The sequence below is a fragment of the Struthio camelus genome, chromosome 4 (genome assembly GCF_040807025.1).
Source record: "Struthio camelus isolate bStrCam1 chromosome 4, bStrCam1.hap1, whole genome shotgun sequence".
Lineage (NCBI taxonomy): Eukaryota > Metazoa > Chordata > Aves > Struthioniformes > Struthionidae > Struthio > Struthio camelus.
The window spans coordinates 35,865,283-35,886,122 of record NC_090945.1 but is presented as its reverse complement, the minus strand read 5'-3'; the positions used below and the strand labels follow the sequence as shown (position 1 = coordinate 35,886,122).

Below are 20,840 nucleotides of genomic sequence, written 5' to 3'. Positions count from 1 at the left end.
ACTGCTTTTTGTGAAGAAGGTGCTTTGTCATTGTCCATCTAAATAATCTTCCTTTGATTTAAGAATTAATCAATTAATTGCAAGATCTGGTCCCAATATAGTGAGCAATATCAAAGGAGGATTGTGTTTTGGGTTGGTTGGTTTGTTTGTTTTTTAAGGGGAGGAATTGGTGAGTCACTGAATGTAGTTGAAAATGTACTTTCAGCCTTTCTCTTTGTTGAAAGCACCTCTGCTGTGACTTGGGACATTAGAGAATTATCGCAGGAAAAATATCTATAGCTAAAGCTAGCTGAATGTGAACTCCGGAGAGTTTAATTCTTCTGGGAAAATGCAGATCCTAAAGGATCAAACACAGAAGCAGCCTTCCCTCATCTGAAGAAAGTCAGTCAGGGCATCAAAATGTACTGGGCAGGGAAATCAATCCCACTTGCAAATAAAAGTATATGCGCAGTGCTAGCATCCATGATTTTGAAGTTAGTATCAACTTCAGAAGTTGAGCTCAACTGCGAGTTTTTTGTTGGAAGCCCTGAGGTAGGTGGCTGCAGAATTATACTGAGGCTGAGATTAGCATCTAGTTAGGTAAAGGACTGTAACTTCACGGAAGGCAAAATAAAGACATCCCAAAACAGCTATGTATGTTTCTATGATGGTGATCTGATCTTCTACATATTTTAACAATGTACTCATTACAGATACTACCAAAGCCAGCAGAAGGTAGACGTTTCTGAAGAGAAGAAAAATAAATTATTGGAAGCTCTCGAGTTGTGAGATGGGGACAGGGACTTTTGAAATACCTAACTGGGGCAAGAAATTTCCTCAGATCAGCAAAAATAGGAGTGGAATGCTTACTCCAAAGTGATAAGAGGTACACCTCTGAAGTGAGAGTGGTGGCTCACTTTGCTCACGTTTCATACTTGATGGAAATTTCTGAATTTCTCATGTTTCTGCTCAACAGCGGAAACTTACTGAGTTGAGAGCCTGCATTTGGAATACTGAGTTTTGGGTTCCCCCATGCAGGGAAGTTGCTGAGAAACTGGAGGGAGCCTTATGGAAGGTAACCTAGATGATCAGGGGCTGGGGCATGTGGCGGGAGGGGAGGCCAAGAGAACGGCGCTTGTTCAGCTAGAAGACAGCTGTGCCGAGGGTGGAGGGGATTTCACTGCAGCCTTTAGCTCCCTAAGAAGTTATTACAGAGAAGAGGGAATCAGACTCTTCTTGGAGGTGCCCAGTGGGAGGATGGGAGGCAAGAATCACGAGCCTCAGCAAAGGAAATGCTTACTAGAAAACAGAGAAAGGAAATTCATAATGAATAGTAAATTAGTGAAGCAGGCTCCCCAGAGAGACTCTGGAGTCTCCATCTTTTGAAATACGCAAGCCTGGGCTGGACAAGGCCCTGCGCAGCCTGCTCCAGCTTTGCCACAAGCCCGGCTCTGAGCAGGGGTTGGACTAGAGACCTCCAGAGGTCCCTCCCAGCCGAAATTGTTTTGCCATTCTAAGTTCAGTAAACAATATTCTTTCTTGATTTTGACAAAAGATCAGCAAATTCCTGACACTGGAGCAAGTCTAAGAGCAGTTTTTCAAAAAAGTGGAGCAAAACACATAAGTAGTCAACAACTTAATTCTGGTACAACGGCATAATTCAGTACAAACGATTTTTCGATGCCCGTTTTTCATTTAATTTTGTTCCATCACTTCTTTGGGAAGTAAATTGCTGTATTATATTTTTTCTTTTAAACAGCATTTCCTATGTGTCTGTTGTAGGGTTTAACCTTACTGTTTCATTTCATGTCTATTCCTGTGTGTTCATGAAAATATTTTGTATTTTTCTTTGCTACTTGTATGCAGTTTATATGCCATAAAGTCTTTGTTTAACATGAGAAATCCATACGGTCTGAAGCTTTGATCTGAAATTTCTGAAGTCTGGCCTTACCTTTGCTTATTTGAGTGCTATGAGCTTGGAAATGTAGCGTAAAGTTACTCCACGGGCCTTAATTTCTGTACCACAAGGTTTGTCAGATCTCCCTAAGGTTCGCTTGATGTGACTTTTTGTGTATTTTGCTACCCTTGGCACTTTACATGTATGTATTGACGCAGAATGGAAGGGAGATGATTAAAAAATGGGCTTTTCCTGCTGCCGGCTTGGAAGATGTGTTCCTGTTAACACCAGGCCAACATTTTCTTGATATTTCTTCATATCCAGTGTCTAGAGAGGTAATTTCCTGTCTCTGTGCAAGAAATAATTAGGAGGGTCCCTTGCCAGTAGTGCTCAGTGCCCCCAGAGGGTTCAGCATTTTTCTTCAATGAACAGTTAATAAAGAGTGAAAGTAGAGGTTGGCATTGGCAGAATATGTTGCTTTGTTTTACATTAAACATAGTTTCCGCTTACTCTTAACTACTGTGAATAAAAGGAAGTTGTAAAGATTCTGGAAGGCCTTGATATATGATCTTGTTTTCTTTCTTATTCTGAAGGCCTGCAAACAAGATGAAGAACAAATGAGAATCTCTGTTGTTAAAAGCTGTTAAGCACATCTTTGACTTTATAAATATGGTGCAAAATGTCTCCCTACTAATACACGGTTTGATTTCCTGTTAGGATTATGCAAGACTAAAAATGTCTGACCACCTTTGTTTGCACCTTTGTTTAGTCATGAAATATATCTAATTAAGTGTACTGTTTGTCTTTATGGATCATGCATATATTCCATTGCTTTAATTGTGCTTAAGTAAACACGAAGATGTGAACTGAGTGATAAGAAAATGGCCACGCAACCAAGTCACTCAGCACGTTACAGAAATATTAAAAAGCATGAAAAGGGGTGTAAAAGAGTAGATAGTATTTTGTGTGTGCGTAAATACATTACAGTGTGTATTCTGTTTGAATCTATTTATTTTGCAGCATAGTCATAATTAAAACTAATATTCCTATGGTTATAGCTTTAGTTATAGTCCACGGTAAACTCTAAAACACTGTGATATATGTGACACCACATAATTTCTGTTACTTGAAAGGACTTCTAAATGGTGAACGTTGCCTATGTAAGAACACTCAAAAGATGTTGCAATAGTATTCTTAAGGTTGCAAACTCAAATCCTAGAAGTTGCAAAATTCCAAAATTAAGGTGGTCTGTGGAATCATAACTTGAGTCCTTTGTGTAGGTACTTTAAAGACTATATCCATAACCAAACCTTCAGTTATGTTATCCCACAATATGCAACTCCTTCCTTGCTGAAGGATCAGATTGGATGAGTTGTGCGGATGATACAGGATTAGGTAGTGAGAGACTGTTGAATTTCTGCTTCATTTGTTGCAGGCAAGGAAGCCTTACACTGAATGGATCTAGAGATTCAGGAGAACAGAGAGAGATTAATTGGGAAGATTTTCTTAACACATGGCAAAACACTGTCCCTGATCCAAAGACGCAGGCTCTAAGACAGTTAAGGTTCCTACAGCAAAGTAACAGAAACCCCACATAAAACATTGCTATTATTTAACTTGACAAAAAAAATATAGATCTTAAGACTTAACCAGAGACATTTAGCTGAAATTTTCTTATCCAATTCATCCTGAGATGGGCATATGCGTTGAAAATTTAGAGCTAGAGCATCAGGTTGCTAAAATTATAAGCAGGAAACTGAATGGTGCTGCTTGAAATGGGCACAAGAGCAAAGCAAGGGATGCAGCAAAAAAAAATTTTTTTAACAGTAGCATATTTTCATGGATTCTGTCTGAAGCTATGCAGAATGAAAGTCCTACAGGAAACAGCCTAAAACCTGATTTTTAAGACATGCTCCTGGAAGGCAGGAAAGGTAGTTTCAAATTCCCTGAGTCTCCCAGTTCCTGGATGAATTACCACTCAGCTATTAGCTAAAATAAAGCTTTCTCTGGCTGCTTCCTTTTGAAGGAAAAGTCCCCTGAGTTTCCGAAAGAGAAGGCAGAAGTGTATATATAGGTCCTTGAAGAAATCTGGGTACGTATATTTGAATAGTAGGAATTTATCTGTTTGCAGTGTAGAACTCAGATCCATAGTCCCAGAGAAAAGCAACAGAAGCTCCTTTTTGTGAACATTGCTCCAGCTTCTCAGCTGGCTAGCTGTAACAAATTCCCAGATATCTGCTTTTACCCATATATTATATTGGGGCATTGGCTAGTAACCTTTTAGAGGTAGCTGTACCGGGCTGAGGAAGGAGATAAAGCACTTACAGGTGCTGACAGAAGCTCAGCAGGAGCTCAGAAGTACCTCTACACACGGCAGAGACCCATGCTCCTACCAACTTCAAAACCAGCAGGGGCCAAGCCATGCTGCCCCTCGTCGTGGCGGAGGCTATGGCTTGTGCTCCCAACGTGTCCCAGCCCCAGCGGGAGGCCACAGACGGTGTCGCACGCAGCAAGCTGCCCTGCTTATCTGCGCCTCCCTTTAGGGAAGGAGGCTGGTGGCTTTTCAGCTCTCCGCAGGTCAAAAACCTTGCTGATGGCATTGCTACCGAAAATCAAAAATCAGACCCCCAGGCCTGTTTGGCACACTGTGCTGAAGCTTGTTAGTTTCTGGTGTAAAGAAACAAGACCCTGCCACGTGACACTAAAGTTCACATGCAATTCTTTATTTTTTGTCTGATTTTAGGTTTTTTTAGACTGTCTCCTTGTAGACTTCTGAATTCTTGAAAGACTTTTCTTGAAGAGACTTAAATTCCAAAATCTCCTAATACTTTTAGGAGATTTGCCCAAAGTATTGTGTTTGCCATTCCAGCCTTATCTATCTGCAAAATGGCAATGGTGCAGGATACTGAAAGAATTCAGTAAAACTGAGATGCCGTATTGAGAAATTTCAGTACATTATAGAAAAGTACAGCATCGATATTTCAGCAGTGTTTTACAAATGCACTCAATGACGAATATGTGTGTTTTCTTACTCCTTTGGTTCTTTTTGGTTTGTCATCTATAGCGTAAAGAGTAGATCATAGGTACATAAAAGCTATGTGTGCAGGTTCTGAGCTTTCTAGTTGTTTTACTTTGTTTTTACTGTCAGAAGATCTTTACAGATATTTTTAACCTAAGCCAAGGACTTGAGGGTTTGTCTGAGTAAGAATAGCACTAGTTTTTGTAAGAGGTACCCAAAATTATTGAAGTGAACTTGAGAAACTGCATCTAAAAGCTGGGGACAGTTTTCACTAGCATTTAGGTCGTATAACCTTCTTCCCATCCCTGGAATTATTGTATTATATCATGTGCAGCTCAGTTCCTTGCAATTAAAAAGGGCTCAATAGAGACTGCAGTTCACTGAATACTATGTACAAAACTGTAAGAACAGAATATACTGTCTGGCATATCGATTGGTGCTTTTAATTGATAAGGAAAAAAACTGCAGGCTATGGATTTTGAACTAAGAAGTGGCTGTTATCCCTTTTATTATTGCCACTTGGGGCAACTGTGACACTGCTGGCCCCTTTCCTGATTTGTAGCACAGTGTTGGAAGGCTTTTTTCGATATAAAATGAAACATCTACTCCGCATATTTTTAAGTAACCCACTAATACCATTTTTGTAAGCCAGTTTAACAAACTAGCATAGCTTATTACAAGTTAATATAAACCCTTTCTTTAACATGCAAAATTTAACTTTCAGTAATAAACTTTCAAAAATAAAAATATGGTATTGCAATGGTCTTGCGTGCTAAGCCTTTGGTAATTCCCCCAGCTGTGAAGTGTTAAAATTCAATAGCAGAGGAGAGGTTGATATGAGCAATAGAGGAAAAAACAGAGAAGATGTTTTTTAAATGAGAAAGTTGATGTTGAACAAATGAAGTAGAGAGGGGCAGAAAAACAGTTTTAGTACATGGGGATTTCTATGCAGATTCTGCTAACGTTGTCAAGGGATGTGAATGGGCAGAGAATTTTGTAATGTTGAGAAAGGTTGCAAAATTAAATTAAGATTTGAGATCTTGTATGGCTGAATAGCTAAGATTTTATTTAAAATCTGCATTTATTAATTTTGCATATTTTATTAGTAAACAGCATGTTCATTGTCTTTTCATTATGTTCCTAATATCCTCTCATAATATACTTGTGGAACCTGAGACTTAGTGTTTAGGATTTAGCGTTGCGTAACATGCTGTAAGAATACAGCTACCTCTCTGTGACCTTTAGATGCTGAAGCCTGTAATTCTTTCTGGTGTTCTGATTTCTATAGTAACAGCAGGAAGATAAATGTAATAAAATAGACTGAATATTTAAGGACACTAGATTTTTTTTTTTAACCTTATATACCTCGGGGTGGGGGAAGGGGAAGACACGATTCCTCAAATCAGCTGTGCATGGTGATAAAGCCAATAAGTAAATTCTTTTATGGTTTAAAAGATTGCTGCTTCGTTTCCATTTCGCAGGATGATGGCTCTTAACCCTTGTGGTACTGATTTTGGTCTATTTTGCAGTCTATTAATCCTGTAGTATCTAAATTTAGGAAGATTTTTGTAATCTTTTTAATCTAGCAGTCTCTAAATCCCTCATTTTTCATTCAAAGTGCTCCAGGGATTGGTGATATGAGTTGTCAGTGTTCGGTCTTTGCTAATAAAGTGTGTGTGATCATTGATCTTGTTAAGAAGTCAACAAGCTCTCCTTGATGTTCTTCCCTGCGTCTGTTGTTTGCTTGCATGTATTATTTTGAGGAGGGAGACTACGTTCGTGCAATCCAGACCGTCAGTACAGTAAGAATTAGATATCTTTATTGCAGTATTTACATCTACATTAATTGTTGTTTACTTTCTTGTAAAGAGCAGCTCAGTTCCCATGCAGAGATACGAATCAAAGGATTTGGTTCTGTACGCATCCCAAATTTGTGCACTTCAGAGAAATACGCAACAGGAAATTTGAAGAACTACTGTAATGTCTGTTACTGATAGTTGTAACGTGCATCAGGTGGTATTTCAAGTTTTATTTTATTTTATTTTATTTTTTGTAAACAGGTTAGTGGTTGCTGTTAAAGCAGTAGATTCAGCTTCATTGTGTAAGTTTGCAAAGGATTAGCGTTCAAATGCCATTATCTAATCAGTTAAAAATTTTCTGGAATATTTAGAACTCAGTGGATGAGAAGCTACTGGTTTTAGTTAAAACTGTGAAACTGTAAAGGAAAATGGGAGATAAAGCGGTTTTAATGAGATCTGTAAGAGTGTAAAAGCAACTGCCAGAAGAAAGGTCCATCTAGCACAGTTTCTCATCTTTTACAACGGCCAGCTGCAGAAAGAGTGCAAGATCAGGACAAGGGTAAAATGATACGTCTTCATTTGTCTGTTCCAGCAGTCGGAGATTTAGGTACTTTCTGAGCGGGAGATCACGTTCAGACAGTTGTGCTTAATAACCCCTCTGTATCTGTCTTCTGTGAATTTGCCTAATACCTTTTTGTATACGTTTGTAATTTCGATATCTAAAATGCTCTTTGGCAGTCACTTCTGCAATTTAATTATGTGTATTTGTTTGTTGGAGATTTTTCTAAAGCAGGTACCTGATAATTTAATTAAGTACCACTTCATTCTTGTGTTTGCAGAAATAGTGAATACTTTCCTTTTCATCCTGTGCATGCCATTTATCATTTGGAGATCTCTGTCATGTCCTGTCTTTTCTTTTATGAGCTGAAGAATCAACTAGTCAATTTATAATTTCCCCTTGTATATCAATTGTTTGGTACCCTTAGTCATCCTCATCTCCTTTCTCTGTACTTTTGCTAGCCTATTATATTCATTTTGAGAATGGACCAGAATGACACACCATACTCAGAATGTAGGTTCACAGTAGATTTGTACAGTAGCAAAATTACTTTTACAAAATTACAAAATTCTGTCTTGCTCTCGCTTCTTCTAATATCCTTTATTATTTTGATCATTAGTAAATACTGAGCAAGCATTTTCAAAAAAGAAATGCCTCCCCCCCCACCCCCCCGAGGTTCCAAATGACACTTAGGTCTTGCTATTGTGTGATGTTAGCTAATTTAGAACCAATTATTTGGTATGTATAGTAAAAGATGATTTTACTGTGTGCATTGTCTTGCAATTAGTGATTTTCCTTTTCCATTTTGTCAGCCAGTCACACAGTTTTGCAAGATTCTTCTGCAATTCTTCACAGGCAGCTCTCTATTTCCTCGTCTTGAATCATCTGCAAACTCCGTCACTTTGACAGTTCTGATTTTTTTCAGATGATGTTTGAGTATGAGTTTTCAACACAGGCCCCTGTGAAGAGCTCTGTGAGACTACCCTGGTAACCTCCATTACTTGTGAAAAACGTCCATTTGTTATTACCTTTTGTCTCCTGTTTTTAATCTGTTAGTAATCCATGAGAGCCCTCCCCCTTATCTGTTTATAAGCTCTCTTTAAGAGCTTTCAGGAGATCTTTTTAATAGCTGCTTTGGAAAATCCAACTTTACCTTGACTGCATCTCCACTTACCTCCTGATGCAAAGCACAGTGTGCACGAGGTCCTAGACCAGTAATTATCTATGCTAGCATGCCGACAGACTGTATTGCAGCCCATATCCAGGCTACATGCCCCAGTTTCCTTTGCGTGGAAACCAGGGCAGAGGAGAGGAGGAGGAGAGGTGTTTGGTTAGGTCTCACCCCATATGGAAGTGGGATGCAGCTAGACCCGGCATGTGTGAAGCATTTCCGTAGTGTAGACACTGCCTGTACCAACTAGATCACCCTTGTGCTTATTACCAGAGGGCTCTCATAGATTAGTGAGACATGACCTCCTGTTACGAAAACTGCATTGAATTTTCTTCCATTATGGCATGTTTATTTATCTGTTAATTCTCCTTTCAATCATTTTGCTAGATATAGAAATGAGACTTACTAGTCTCTGGTCTCTTGAGTGCTCCCTCCCCACTCCCAGACCCATTTTAAGAAATCGGTCACATTTGTCACCTTCCACTCCTTTATAAAGGCAATTTAAGCAATAAGCTACGCAGCACAGTTGGTAGTTCAGCAATGCCATATTTAAGTTACTTTGGAACTCTTGGATGGATGCCATCTGGTCTTGGTAATTTATTACTGTTCACTTCACTGTACTTTTTTCAAAACCCTCTTTTACTGACACTTCAATCTGAAACTTGTTCCCACAGTCACTAGATGGTGCAGAGCCTTCCTAGACTCCTTTATAGAGAGCTCTGGTACAAAGATTTTTAACTTTTCTGCTATGGGCTGATCTTTCTCAAACACTTCTTTTTCATCTTGATCATCTCTTGGCCCTACAGATGCTCTGGCAGGTTTCCAGATTGTCATGTGTTTGAAAAGTTTTTATGACTTTAGCATGAAAACTTGCCCCGTGATTTTACATTTAATTCAGCATAATTATGCTCTCTTTTCTTCTTGTCTCAACATGACTTCAGGACATCCACAGGACTTTTGGGAGTGTATCTTTTCAGTTCCCTCTAGATCCTTGGTAGGAAGGGTTAGGACAGAGAAGAGGTTTGTCCCTTTCAAGTCTCTTTTTGAACATGATGCTGCTTTAATCTTTCTGCAAGTCAGTGAGCTGTTCGGAGGCATTTCTAAATGCTCTTCGTATTTGTAGTGCTTCCCTTCATTATTTCCCCTATACAGTTAAATATTAATCTTCTAGATTAAAAGAAAAATCAGGAGGTAGTTTCTGTAAACTGATGTTAGAAGCAGGCATGCCTTGGTTGGAGTTCCAGGAATGCCAGGGTTTATACAACAGCTTGAGCAAAGTGTGCATTATGATCACTTACTACTGAATATGGTGTTGAAAATGCATGTTGGTAAAGCCATCCTTATGTATTTTCTCATTTAAACTGTGATTTGTCTATTTTGAAATGCACACCAAAAGAGAATATTTGGTATGAGCATTCTATTAACTACATAAATGTTAATTCCAGCAGATACTTCATTTTATTAGCTATTTATGTGCTTGACATTTTAGGGTTGCATAACTGAGTGATTATCAAGTTGGATTTTAACACAAGTTTTCTGTTACTGATTGTGAGCTGAAATCCTTGTATTGCAGTAATTATCCATTAGCTCTTGCCAACTCCTTTGTTGATAGGCATATAATAGGAGAATACTTACCTGAAACTTTAAGTTCTAAGCTCTTAAGTTTCTTAATATTAGTTACCTGGGGTTAATATTCTCTAGGACCATCACGGGGACTTTCTCAGGAGAAAGCTTTAATTTTCAGAATTGGCTCATTTAATTCAGTATAAAAATTGACAAGTTTGTATGCCTGGGAGGCTGATGCCCACAAAATGCCAGCTATTTATGTAGTTCTCTTTTAGCATAAAATGACCTTCCTTGTCAATCGGTGATCAGCATTGGTCCACTGTAGACTAATTCCTGTTTTGCACTGCGTTAGGCAGCTTCTTTTGTCAACGTCTTTGCTGTGGTGTCAGAGTGCCACCCAGCTACGCCTTGAGCAGCATCTGCAATGTGCTGGTTGTTGGGAGAGAAGCTTGTAGAGTTAAATGTTTTACTTTGGTATTGCTGAGTTTATGCATTCTTGTGACAGGGTCAATGAGGGGAGATGATTACTGAAGTACTTCTTTTTCATCATCTTTTTGAGCAATAGATCTGTGTTTTATGTATGTTTTGCTTCTTTGTAGGAAACAACTTTCCTCCTGTTATATGTGAAATTCCTGCAGAAACCCAGGAATAGAAAGGGTCTCCTAGACCCTTAAGTCAATCCTCTGCTATTGGAGGAAGACCTCGCCATAAAATCCCCGTGTTTTTAAAGTCAAAGGTAGCCCCAAGGCCTTGTTGGCCTTGCTGTGTTGACTTAAAATATCAGGGTTGGCCCATGATTTTTTTTCCCCACCTCTAGGCAGGTGGAAGAAATGCTGCCTGTCAATAGTGACTAAAGCCAGACAGGCTGAGATGACTTTGGTGGCAGATCTTGGAGCTCTGCTTTAAGAAGTTACTGCTGGCACATGGCTTGCCTCAGTAAAAAGGAATTAGTTGCGTGAGGCAGTTCAGCCTGGGAAGGTAGGTATGTGCTAAAAATCCAAACTCTAACTGGGAGGCTGTGGCAATGGCACTTTTTTCTTTTTTTCTCTTTTTTCTTCTTTTTTTTCTTTTCTTTTCTCCTTTTCACTTTTTTCCTTATTTTTCTTTTATTTTCTCTCTCCCCCCCCCACCCCCTTTTCTTCTATGTCTTGTACAAGGACGTTGGTTTCTAGCAGCGCAATAGGGCAGTCAGAGAGGCTGTAACATTTTAACCTGGTCAAGAATCACTGTAGTTTGTTTAAGGCATTTTGGTATTTTGAGGCAGTCACCTTTATGCTTCCTCTACGCTAACTCTTATCTGGATAAACCACCCAGTTCCCAGCCTGCATTTATTCATGGCCAGTTTAACTGACTGCAAAATAATAGTTGACTTCTCTATCAATTAGTGTTTAGGGAGAACATCTGCTGTCTCCTCAGTAGGAGGAGGTCGTTTTTGGTGCTGTGGATGGGGTATTGTATTTCCATTGGCTCACTGACAAGTTAAGTAAAAATGGACGTAGACATGACCCAAATTTCTCTCCGCTTGAAATGTATAACAAAACTCCCATTAATTTCAGCAGGATGAGGTGCCTGCATCTGCCATTGATGCAAGATAACAAATATCCTTTCCCTCCTGGAAGGAGATGGTTCTAAAGCTTTAAGAGTTAGAAGGCAATACGTTGAAGGCAGTATGTTTTTTCTTGTTCTGCTGTGGCTTGCAGAGTTTCAGTAGCGAGCAAAGACTAGAAAGTGCTGAATAAGAAATAAACACTGAATAAAAAGTCGTGATTGAAGCCTGAATTTTGCATGTATTTTGGCTTGGATTTTGATCAGTGCAATAACTTAATGATGCTGTTCCAGCACTGCTGACTTTGGTTGCATTCATAATGGTTTCAAGATGGGAAACAGGTGTCTGGGTACAGTCCATTGAGCAGAACGATACACAGTGCGTTACCCGGTGTCCTTGCGCACACAGCGCTGCAGTGATTGCCCCTTTGCATCGAAGAATAGGTTCAGTCTTGTACTAGATAGTGTCATTTTGTTTGCATTGTTCCTTGTGATGGAGCTGTTGAAGTAGAACGCTCTGTTAAGAGAGAGTAAATTATTGCTATGATAATATGTATATTCTTTTCTTTCCTCAAGAAGCTCAAAGCTTTCCTCAGCAGGTGAACCTCTCTTAAGACAGTTGAGATAATTCAGGCAAAGGGGTTTGTAATTAGGTGGTGTGACCTGCTGTACGAGGGACTCTGTGATACTATGCCTCTGGTCTTTTCCTCCTTTATTTGCTGCTTGCCCCTTGCTGGAAAGGCACCTTGTGATGATTCACTTGTCTCTCCTAACTTCAAACTGACATCTTCTGGCATGGCAGAAAACATACCTTGCTTTCTGAGGTTTCCAAACTTGTTTTGACCTTCAGGCCTTTGGCAGGTTGCTTGTTGTTGTTTTCTGGGTTTTTGTTTTTTCCTCCAAAGAAACAGTGAAATGGGTTTTTTGCGTTTCCATTTTAACTGACGGACAAGCTTGAAAGGGATGCAGGTTTTAGTCTAGCAAAGGAAAGGCTTAAGTTGTTGATTATAAAATTGGAAACGATTCTTACATAAAAATGTAAAATCAGGAAATATAAAGTCAGAATACGCTACAAATGTTACTTGGACTTTTTCTAAGTCTTTTCTGAGCTTTAGAGGCCGAGTAACTAACCCAACTGTACTATTTCTTTGAGGTGCTGTCGAAGGGGTCTTCTTCTATCTAGTATTTCTTGTGGTCATCAGCACGCCACTTGAGTACTGATGAATCTTCAAAACATCCACCAAAACTTTCCCTTTCTCCCCTTCTCTTTCTGACCTAAGAAGATGTGTTATGCTGTGGCTTTGAATAGTATCTGTGAGAAAGCAAATAAAACATAGTGTCAAGTTTGGTTTGGGGATGAGTTTAGTCTTTGATAGGTGAAGTTTCTTTGGTGCATGGATTTCTTGCACAGATTTATCTTTTTGGTTAGTCAGTTGAGTTACAGTTTACAACCTCAACAGCAAGGTTTACAATATTAAACTTCATGATGACTTAATAAATTGCAGATTACTTGTTCATAACAAGTTTGATCTGTACAGCATTTCTGTAGTTTCACAATGTCTGGTGTGGTTGTTGGATTTCTATAAAGGCCACATAAGTATATTAATGATAACCACAGCTGGTTTAGTATTTAGGATGCCTTGTGTAAACCATTTCCTTAAAGCCCTCGTCCCCCAACAGCTGTATCAATGGTGGTGTGTTCACTCAAGTCCTTCATCTCCTGTGTGATGGGGGCCTTAGTGACATCTCCGTCTGGCGCTTGAGCCACTTGCCTGGCTGGCTGCCGCCACCGGCTCCTGGACCAGCTCACTTCCAAGCTTGTCGCTTGTCCCTGAGTAGCAGGGCAGCTACTTTCGCAGCAGGGGAACGTAAGGAACTCGGTTTGTTTAGGCTCATTCTCATTCAGATATTCAGATGTCTGTGGGTAGGTGCTGAGAATAAAAGGGGCTTAAGTGTGAGGCCAGTACCGGAGACGTGGGCCCCCTTGCAGCTTGCCTGTGGAAGTCGAGTAGAACGTCTGGAATCAATGAGGGAACACAGGCAGTGGAGATGGGGGAACAGAGGGGATATACCGATTGCATGGGGTTAGAGAGAGATCCCAGAGGAAGTTGAGAGAAAGAGAAAACAAACTCTTTAAGAGGAAAAAAAAACCTCAGCATTGGGAAAGTAGTTGAGATTCTCTCAATTAGCAGTATTTTTGCTACAGCTCATTGAGGGAAACTCAACAACAAGCAGCAAAAAGCTCTCTTCCTACCAAGGTATCTGCAGTTCTTTGAAAGGCCTTCTCAGGAGACGTACCCTGCTTTCTCTTTCCCCTGGTGACAAGGAAGGAAAAGAAGCTGTTGTTCAAGTTCTAGCGGAAGCATTATGAGCAACTGAGTGACCAGTTAATATATGGTATCTGTGGCCAAAGAAACTCTGCATGAGCAGATGGAAACTGGACAAACTGATAGAGATGAGAGGAATTAGTTGTTTTTGTTTGTGGCTGTTCTCACTGCCCACAATACTGAAGCTACAGGAGAGGTCACACAGAATGTGATCCGAGCATTAAATTAAGCCTGTGAGGAGACACTCAAGGAACTTAAGATGGATTAACTTAAGGTGTAAAGTTTAAAGCATATTATTATGAAGGAGGGTTAAGCTAAACTGAGCTAATGACACCACTTCTGAAGGAGTATGCACACAGTGGGTTCAGTACTTTGGCTCCACGCCTTTTCTTACTTAACGTTTTTAAAAGCCTCCATATAGATACCTGCCTTTATATTCCAGGTCCTCACGTTCTTAGTTTTCCATGTTGCCAAGTAAATATGCTGCATCGGAAGTAGATCCAGGTTATTTTTTTCTTAACAAAAAACTGGGGTAACGTAGCATTCTGTTTTACTTTTTCCCCACAGCAGTAGTGGTGTTTCTAAGGACTTGGTGGTATTTATTCTTAGATGAGGCATTCAGAAGTCAGGAAGTAACTTTGTTCGTGTTATGTCTACGTGCCCTAATTTGTACGAAAAAAATACCATCCCATTTCTCTTAGTATGTGAGCCATTTTATTGTTTTACTTTGTTGTTACTCTCATAGTGTTGGGCTATCTGGGATGTTGGCATCTACATTTTCCCAAAGCTCCATAGCCTCTTATTTTACACTGTGTGGATTAAAATCAAATGAGCTGTTGAATACGTAAGTGCTCACAAAATGCTTATTTTGCATTAAATAGAGTTATAAATTAACTGACATAACTTGTAGTAAGTAATAATTTGTAAATAAGGAATAAATTGACTGAACTGATTTTCAGGAGGGAAGCTGATTTTGAAATTACATCTTTGAGGTATGTTAAATAAACTGCTTTAGTAACTAATTCTGTATGTAATTTTATGTTGCCTACAAACAGTGTCATCAGGTCTTCCCTGAGAGTAAACGAGAGAGAGCAATATTTGTAGGTAGGTACAAGATTAAATACTTAAACAAACAAACAAAACTTTTAGTAAAAGTCTTCTGTTTAGGTGGTCATCATTCATAAAAGCAAAAGAAATACAAAGGAAAACATGAGAGGTGAAACATAAAACGTCACAAATAATGCAACGTAAAAAAACAGTGTTTTAAGTCAGGATACTTTTAGGTTAACTGTCACAATTTGCCGTGCTGTTCAGTGAAAGCATAAGAAACCCTGAGACAAAGCCTCAAACTGTTTCATTTGTTTGCTATGTGGCTTGTGGTATCAGATGAAAAGTCTGGCACTTCTCATGTCTATGCAAGTCAAACTAAAGTTGGGAAGGATCCTGCCTAGATTCCAGCTTGCAATCTGCGCACAACAGCTAAAGGTATGTTGTTTACCTGACTGTGTGACATCTGCAAATGAAGCTGGATTGACTTTCTCTCTTCATGCAATGATGGTAGTAGTTGGTTTATAGTCTAAGGTTGGAGGAATTGTCTTTGATGCCCTGTAAAAGTAATAACAGATGTAACATGCTATTCTTATTTTAAATTCTGCTCGTCTGTAGGCTTCTGAAATATAGTATAAATTAAGGTATATTTTGAAAATGAAAACGTCCCTTCAACATTTGCCCCTCAGCTTCAGTATCTATTCCTTTGAGTCTTGTGGGAGCCACCAATACCTCTATCCTGGATTTGGTTTTGGTAATTTCAAGCAAAGGGAGGGGAGCAGAAGCAGCAGGATGGAGAACGCTTTCTGGGGTCTTTCAGGGTCTTTTGCCCAGGGGGTAACCTTCAGCTCAGCTCAAATGTGCCAGCAGCAGTGTAGCCTGGGGGCAAAAACAACCTGTCAGGCAGGAAGATCTCAAGCTGCTTTGGGGGCACTTGCACTTGAATGCTGGCTGCTGATGGTTCAAGTTGTCCCCCCATCGCTGGCGAAAGGGCTCCAACATGGGAAGGAGCCCGTTGCAGGGAGCCAGGGTTTGTTTGCAGATCCTCCCCTATGGCGCGGGCAGACCCTCGGTCTGGGAGCTCAGGCCTGAACCCAGGCACAGTCCTGGCGGCAGCGTAGTGCCGAGATGCCTGCTAGCCCGGGGCGCCTAATGCTTCGCAGGGCTTCCCGGCCACTCAGACTAGCCCAGCACACTCTGGCTCGCGCGGAGGCAGCAGTAGCACAGCAGCTTTCAGTCTGCCCGTCCACGTAAATCAAACAGCATGGGTAGGTGTACAAATCCTTGCTTTACTCTGTGGACCTCGTTCATATGGCAGTTTGATTCACGTTAGAAAGGGCCACTTTGTGCGCGTTAATGAGCGCTTGATCAGAGTAAAGTGTGCAAGTTGAGTTTGGAAGTCCTCTGCAGCAGTGACTTTTGTGTTTGTGTCTTCAGTGCTTAGTAAAACCAGCAGTGGATTTTGTTCTTCTAAAAAGAAGGCCGAGTGGTATTTTAGTTAACATTCAAAGTGTTTGAGGACTATTTTCTTCTATTCTTTTTCTTCCTTGTAGTCCAAGATGCATAATAAAGATAAACAAACATGGCATTACTACTACTATGGAAGAAAAAGCTGGAAAGTTCTTAGCCTCAAGAAGAGGGTGGAGCTGGGGAAAAGTGTAGGATCCGTCTAACAATGGGGAGTCCGTTTTATTAGTATTAAAGAGGAAAATAAAATCTGCTCTGGCAATAGTGAAATAAAACACCAGGAAGATTACGTAAGTCTTTTTGCACACAGTATGATTTTTCTCTTTCACCAGCCAATTTGTATATTTGAAAAGTCAGTTGCTTGGTTAAAATAATTAGCTGAACTTCATCCAATTCCTCAATTATGTTAAAAATGTTTGAAGAAATATAGACAGTTGTTGTTGAGCAATTAAAAAAAAAAAGGTGGTGGTCACTGAACAATTATAACGCCTCGTCTAAATACTCACATATATATCATACTTTCATAATGAGACAGGCGATTCTCAGTGACTCTTTGCTTTAACTTTTGTGGTTTGGTATAGCATCTTTAGAAATACAGCAAAATCCTAATTAATTCAGTCTGAAACTAATGCAGGATAGGTTAGCCTGAGGTTACTTAAGAAAAGAGAGTTAAGATCTGAAATGTATCATAACATATTTAAAGAAAAAAATGTAAACTGTGAATACAAATCATATAACCTTATTATTTCATTATGCATCACACAAAAGCCTGTATTAATGAATAAGATTTTCATATTCATTCATTCTCTTTTATTCCAGACTATCACAAATGATTATTTTGGAAGATCATACACAATTTAAAAATACGTTTTCGTGTTTTAATATGAGACCATTGCAGCAATTTCACTAGTAATTCCCCGTAGGAAGTCTGGTATAGTATATTGACATGAACCTCAGTTACTGGAAAATAATTTCTCTTCGTTTTTGTTGTTTGTTCATGTTCATCCTTGGAGCTAGACCTGCTGTATTTTCAGGAAAAATAATAAGAGCCTTTGAAATGGAGGCTAACTTGGGAAGCATGCATAAGTGTTGGCATGGTCATTCCGATAGTCTCTTATAGCCCATCCACAGCATTAAAATCCAAACTTTTCAATGATGTAAAGCCACTAACATGAAGTTGTGCATTTTGTTTTATTTTATTAAACCACTTCCTCATTTTCCAGAGCTGTCAGCTGTATTTTTACAGGACTGCAGCATATTTGGGATGATAAGAGTCAAGATTTCTACTGCCATGGGGCACAGCCCTGATACCAGGCCTTTGCTGGCTCGCTGACTAGCACGTCATGGGCAGCAGGGTCCTTTGCCGTGCCGTGAGCCCAAATCTTCCCATTTTCTGTGGCTGCAGGCAGTGCTGGAGGCTTGTGCTTGAGCTGTGGGTTGGGTCCGCTGCCCTGAATGGTCCCAGCTTTGTGTGTGCACCTGTCAGTGCTCCTTGACCATCCTCTTCAGTCCGTCTTTGCACCAGAAACATTCACCCGGTTTTCTCCTGTACGTTGACTGATCTGGGATATATCATTTAAAACACGTACATAATGAATGTAGCTTCCCCTATGGCACCAGTTCTGATGTCTTTAGCAGGCTCATTTCCATCGGCCAGGGCAGAGCTGAACAAACAGTGTCAATCCAAACACTTCTAAATGTTTCTGCTACTTCAGTAGCATCTTGGGTGTATAAATCTCAAATGATACTACTTTTTATTTCCGCTCCTTTGCGGGGTGGGTGGGCTTGGACAATAATGTTATCTGTAGCGTGCCTGGTTGGTAAGTGAAATCGGCAACCACTTCTGGATGACTTAAGTATTTAAAAAGGTCGTGCCCAGAGTCCCTCAAAGCTGGTTTGCAGTGTGTTTTTTTTCTACCAGTCCAGGAGCACAGGGGCAAGGCAGCTATATGGGCTTGGATGGGCTCCAGCTTCATCTCTGTAGTCCCCAGCTTGTTACCTGATAGGAATTTCGAGGCTGCAGTTTGTCTTACGGACCTCTGTGATGAGGGCTTGGTTTCCAGGTCAAACCTCTCTTTCCCAATGCTTGGGCTGCCACATACACGTTCTGTTCTCACATATTAATCCTCTGTTTGTTTGTTTGTTTGTTTGTTTGTTTTCCCTTTGCAGGGAACGGATGCGCCAGTCTGCTATGTTTGAACTGTGCCAGGGGATGCACCAGATCAGTCTGCAGTTTGTTCGCTTGCAGCTTAGCTTTGAGGAATACACTATAATGAAAGTTTTGCTGCTGTTAAGCACAGGTAAGGTTAGATTCATAGTTACCTGAGAATGCTTGAAATTATTTCAACTCATGAAGAGGTGCAGTGATTTTAACTAGTATAACAAAAGAGCCAAACTGTCTCCAGCAGGGCCACAGGAAAAGCCTGTTTTTATGTTTTAGGATTTATCTGCAGATTTCTCTCCATTAGCACAGGAACTGTCTTTCTAGTTTGAATGTGTCGTATGCATTGGGAGGACAGGAGGGACCAGGCAAGGGGCTTTCGCCCTACTCTCTGTACATGAACTGCTAAAGTCAGCCATGCATACCAAGCAAATGCATCCATGAAGCAGGGTGGCAACAGCTGTGTTATCTTGCACGGTGGGGATTTGGGAGAAATCCTGACTCAACACTCAGCCACCAGTTTGGGTGACTTAATTGCACCTTCCAGATCAAAAGATGTACATTCCCTGTACTGCAAGATGTGTATTTTTCCAATTGCCAAGTAAAATGAGGATGGTAAGCCCTTTTACAGTGCTCAGGAAGTTTAATAAATGATAGTGCATGCTCTGTTTTTCTCTTAAGTGGCATGCTTTGAGAGCTTTTAGGATACAAAATTGCATCATGGTGTTCATCACAACAGTGTGGAGTTATTAGCAGCTGTCTTGATCTTCTCTTACTACAAATATTCCAAAACTCCAGCCCCATTATAATTGTATAATTACACAGACATTTTGTATGTGACTTTTCCGCCAGGCTTAATGAAAAAGCCCATTACCTGTAAACAAACTTTCTTTTGTATAATCACTCTCTTTCTTGTGGGATTCACTCAGTGACATCATCACAAGATAACACTTGATTGCTGGGAATTTATGATGTCACTGCAGTGAGTTCATCAGACAAGAATTCTCCCAGCCCAATTAGGCCCTATGTGATGCTGAGCAGGGAGAGGAGAGGAGGAGCAGGAGAGTGAAGGGGCCAACTGCAGTTATTCTTGCTTTCACCTGCAAGCTATCAGCAGCTGGAAGCAAGCCTGAGGCTGCCATAACCTGGGTCAGGGGCTGCTGTGGCTCGTGCCAAACAGAGCATCTCCTAGTTTGGTGCTGAGCAGAGCTGAGCACACCCTTCAGGATTTTGCTGTCTTCTCCTGACCAGGTTATTACCCCATCCTCTGCCCCAGCGAGCTGACAGAAGACATGAATTGCAAGCAACAAATGTTAGTCTTGTTGGTGAGTGCAGTGCTGGAGGGCGCTCCTTGTTGAAGCCACAAAAGGACTCCAGAGCTGGCTGATGCAGCAACTGACGTAGATGTCCACTGCTGAAATCGCCAGCAGTGGTTTCAGGCAGGGTTAGGTGCCTGCGAAAGGCTTTGTAGCATCCAGCAAGGCTGAGTAACAACTGTTGCAGGTGAAGCGATGGGACAGGCGCCTTCTCCCTATCTGTCGTGTCTTTCGTTCTGACCTCACCCTGTCCCACCTAGCCCGTGGCTCTGTGGTTAGAGTGCCTGCCTTTGAAGGAGGACGTGACGCTACAGTTCCCATCCCTGCTGGAGGGGATTTGGATCCATTAACAGAAACCTCTTCAGTTTGTAAGTTTTCTGGGCTCGGCTGTCTCGCTCCCCTCCTCCCTCCCTGCCTGCTGTTGAAGCTGTTCCAGTTTACCTGGAGCAGTGGTATGGCAGCAGGAGAGAGCTGGCATGGGCTGGGCAGCACCCCTATGTCCCAGCCATCTGAGTGGCCTCTCAGGGCAGGGAGGGTTTAACCCTCAGTTCCTCCTCCTCCGAGCCAGCGAGGCTGTTGGTGACACTTGCATGCCCTGGGGGCCTGGGGTGCTCCCGAGGGTAGGCTTTGGGTAAATGGGTTTCTTTGAAAGAGGTCTCCCCTCGTCTTCCCAGAAACAGCTAGCAGCGATTAATGTCAATGTCCTCCGGGGGATTTAGCCCTCCAGATGATCTTGAGAACGTGCATAGATTGGAGAGGTGGCTCTGCTACTTTTTATTCGGCCCAATACGGGAAGAATCTTTTGAAAAAGAACCTAAAGGCATTCTAAAAACGTGACATTATTTCTTTAAGATAGGTATTTATTGTTCTGCCCTCTTGAGAACGTTAACTAATGGCTTTAGTCATTATAAGAATCTATTAGGCGAGATCCGCCCGGCCAGCTAACTTCAACTGGCTGGTTCCGTTTGAAATGCACGCCACGGTCAC

General features: G+C 40.8%; 1 protein-coding gene across 8 annotated transcripts in view; it reads left to right on the top strand.

Annotated features, from left to right (window-relative positions):
• NR3C2 (nuclear receptor subfamily 3 group C member 2) overlaps window positions 1-20,840 on the top strand; it is a 225,010-nt gene that overhangs the window by 187,526 nt on the left and 16,644 nt on the right. For all 8 annotated transcript variants that reach the window (XM_068942249.1, XM_068942248.1, XM_068942250.1 and 5 more), the window contains one exon: window positions 18,546-18,676. In XM_068942249.1, the coding sequence (XP_068798350.1) occupies window positions 18,546-18,676 (131 nt within the window). The remainder of the gene's footprint in view (window positions 1-18,545; window positions 18,677-20,840) is intronic.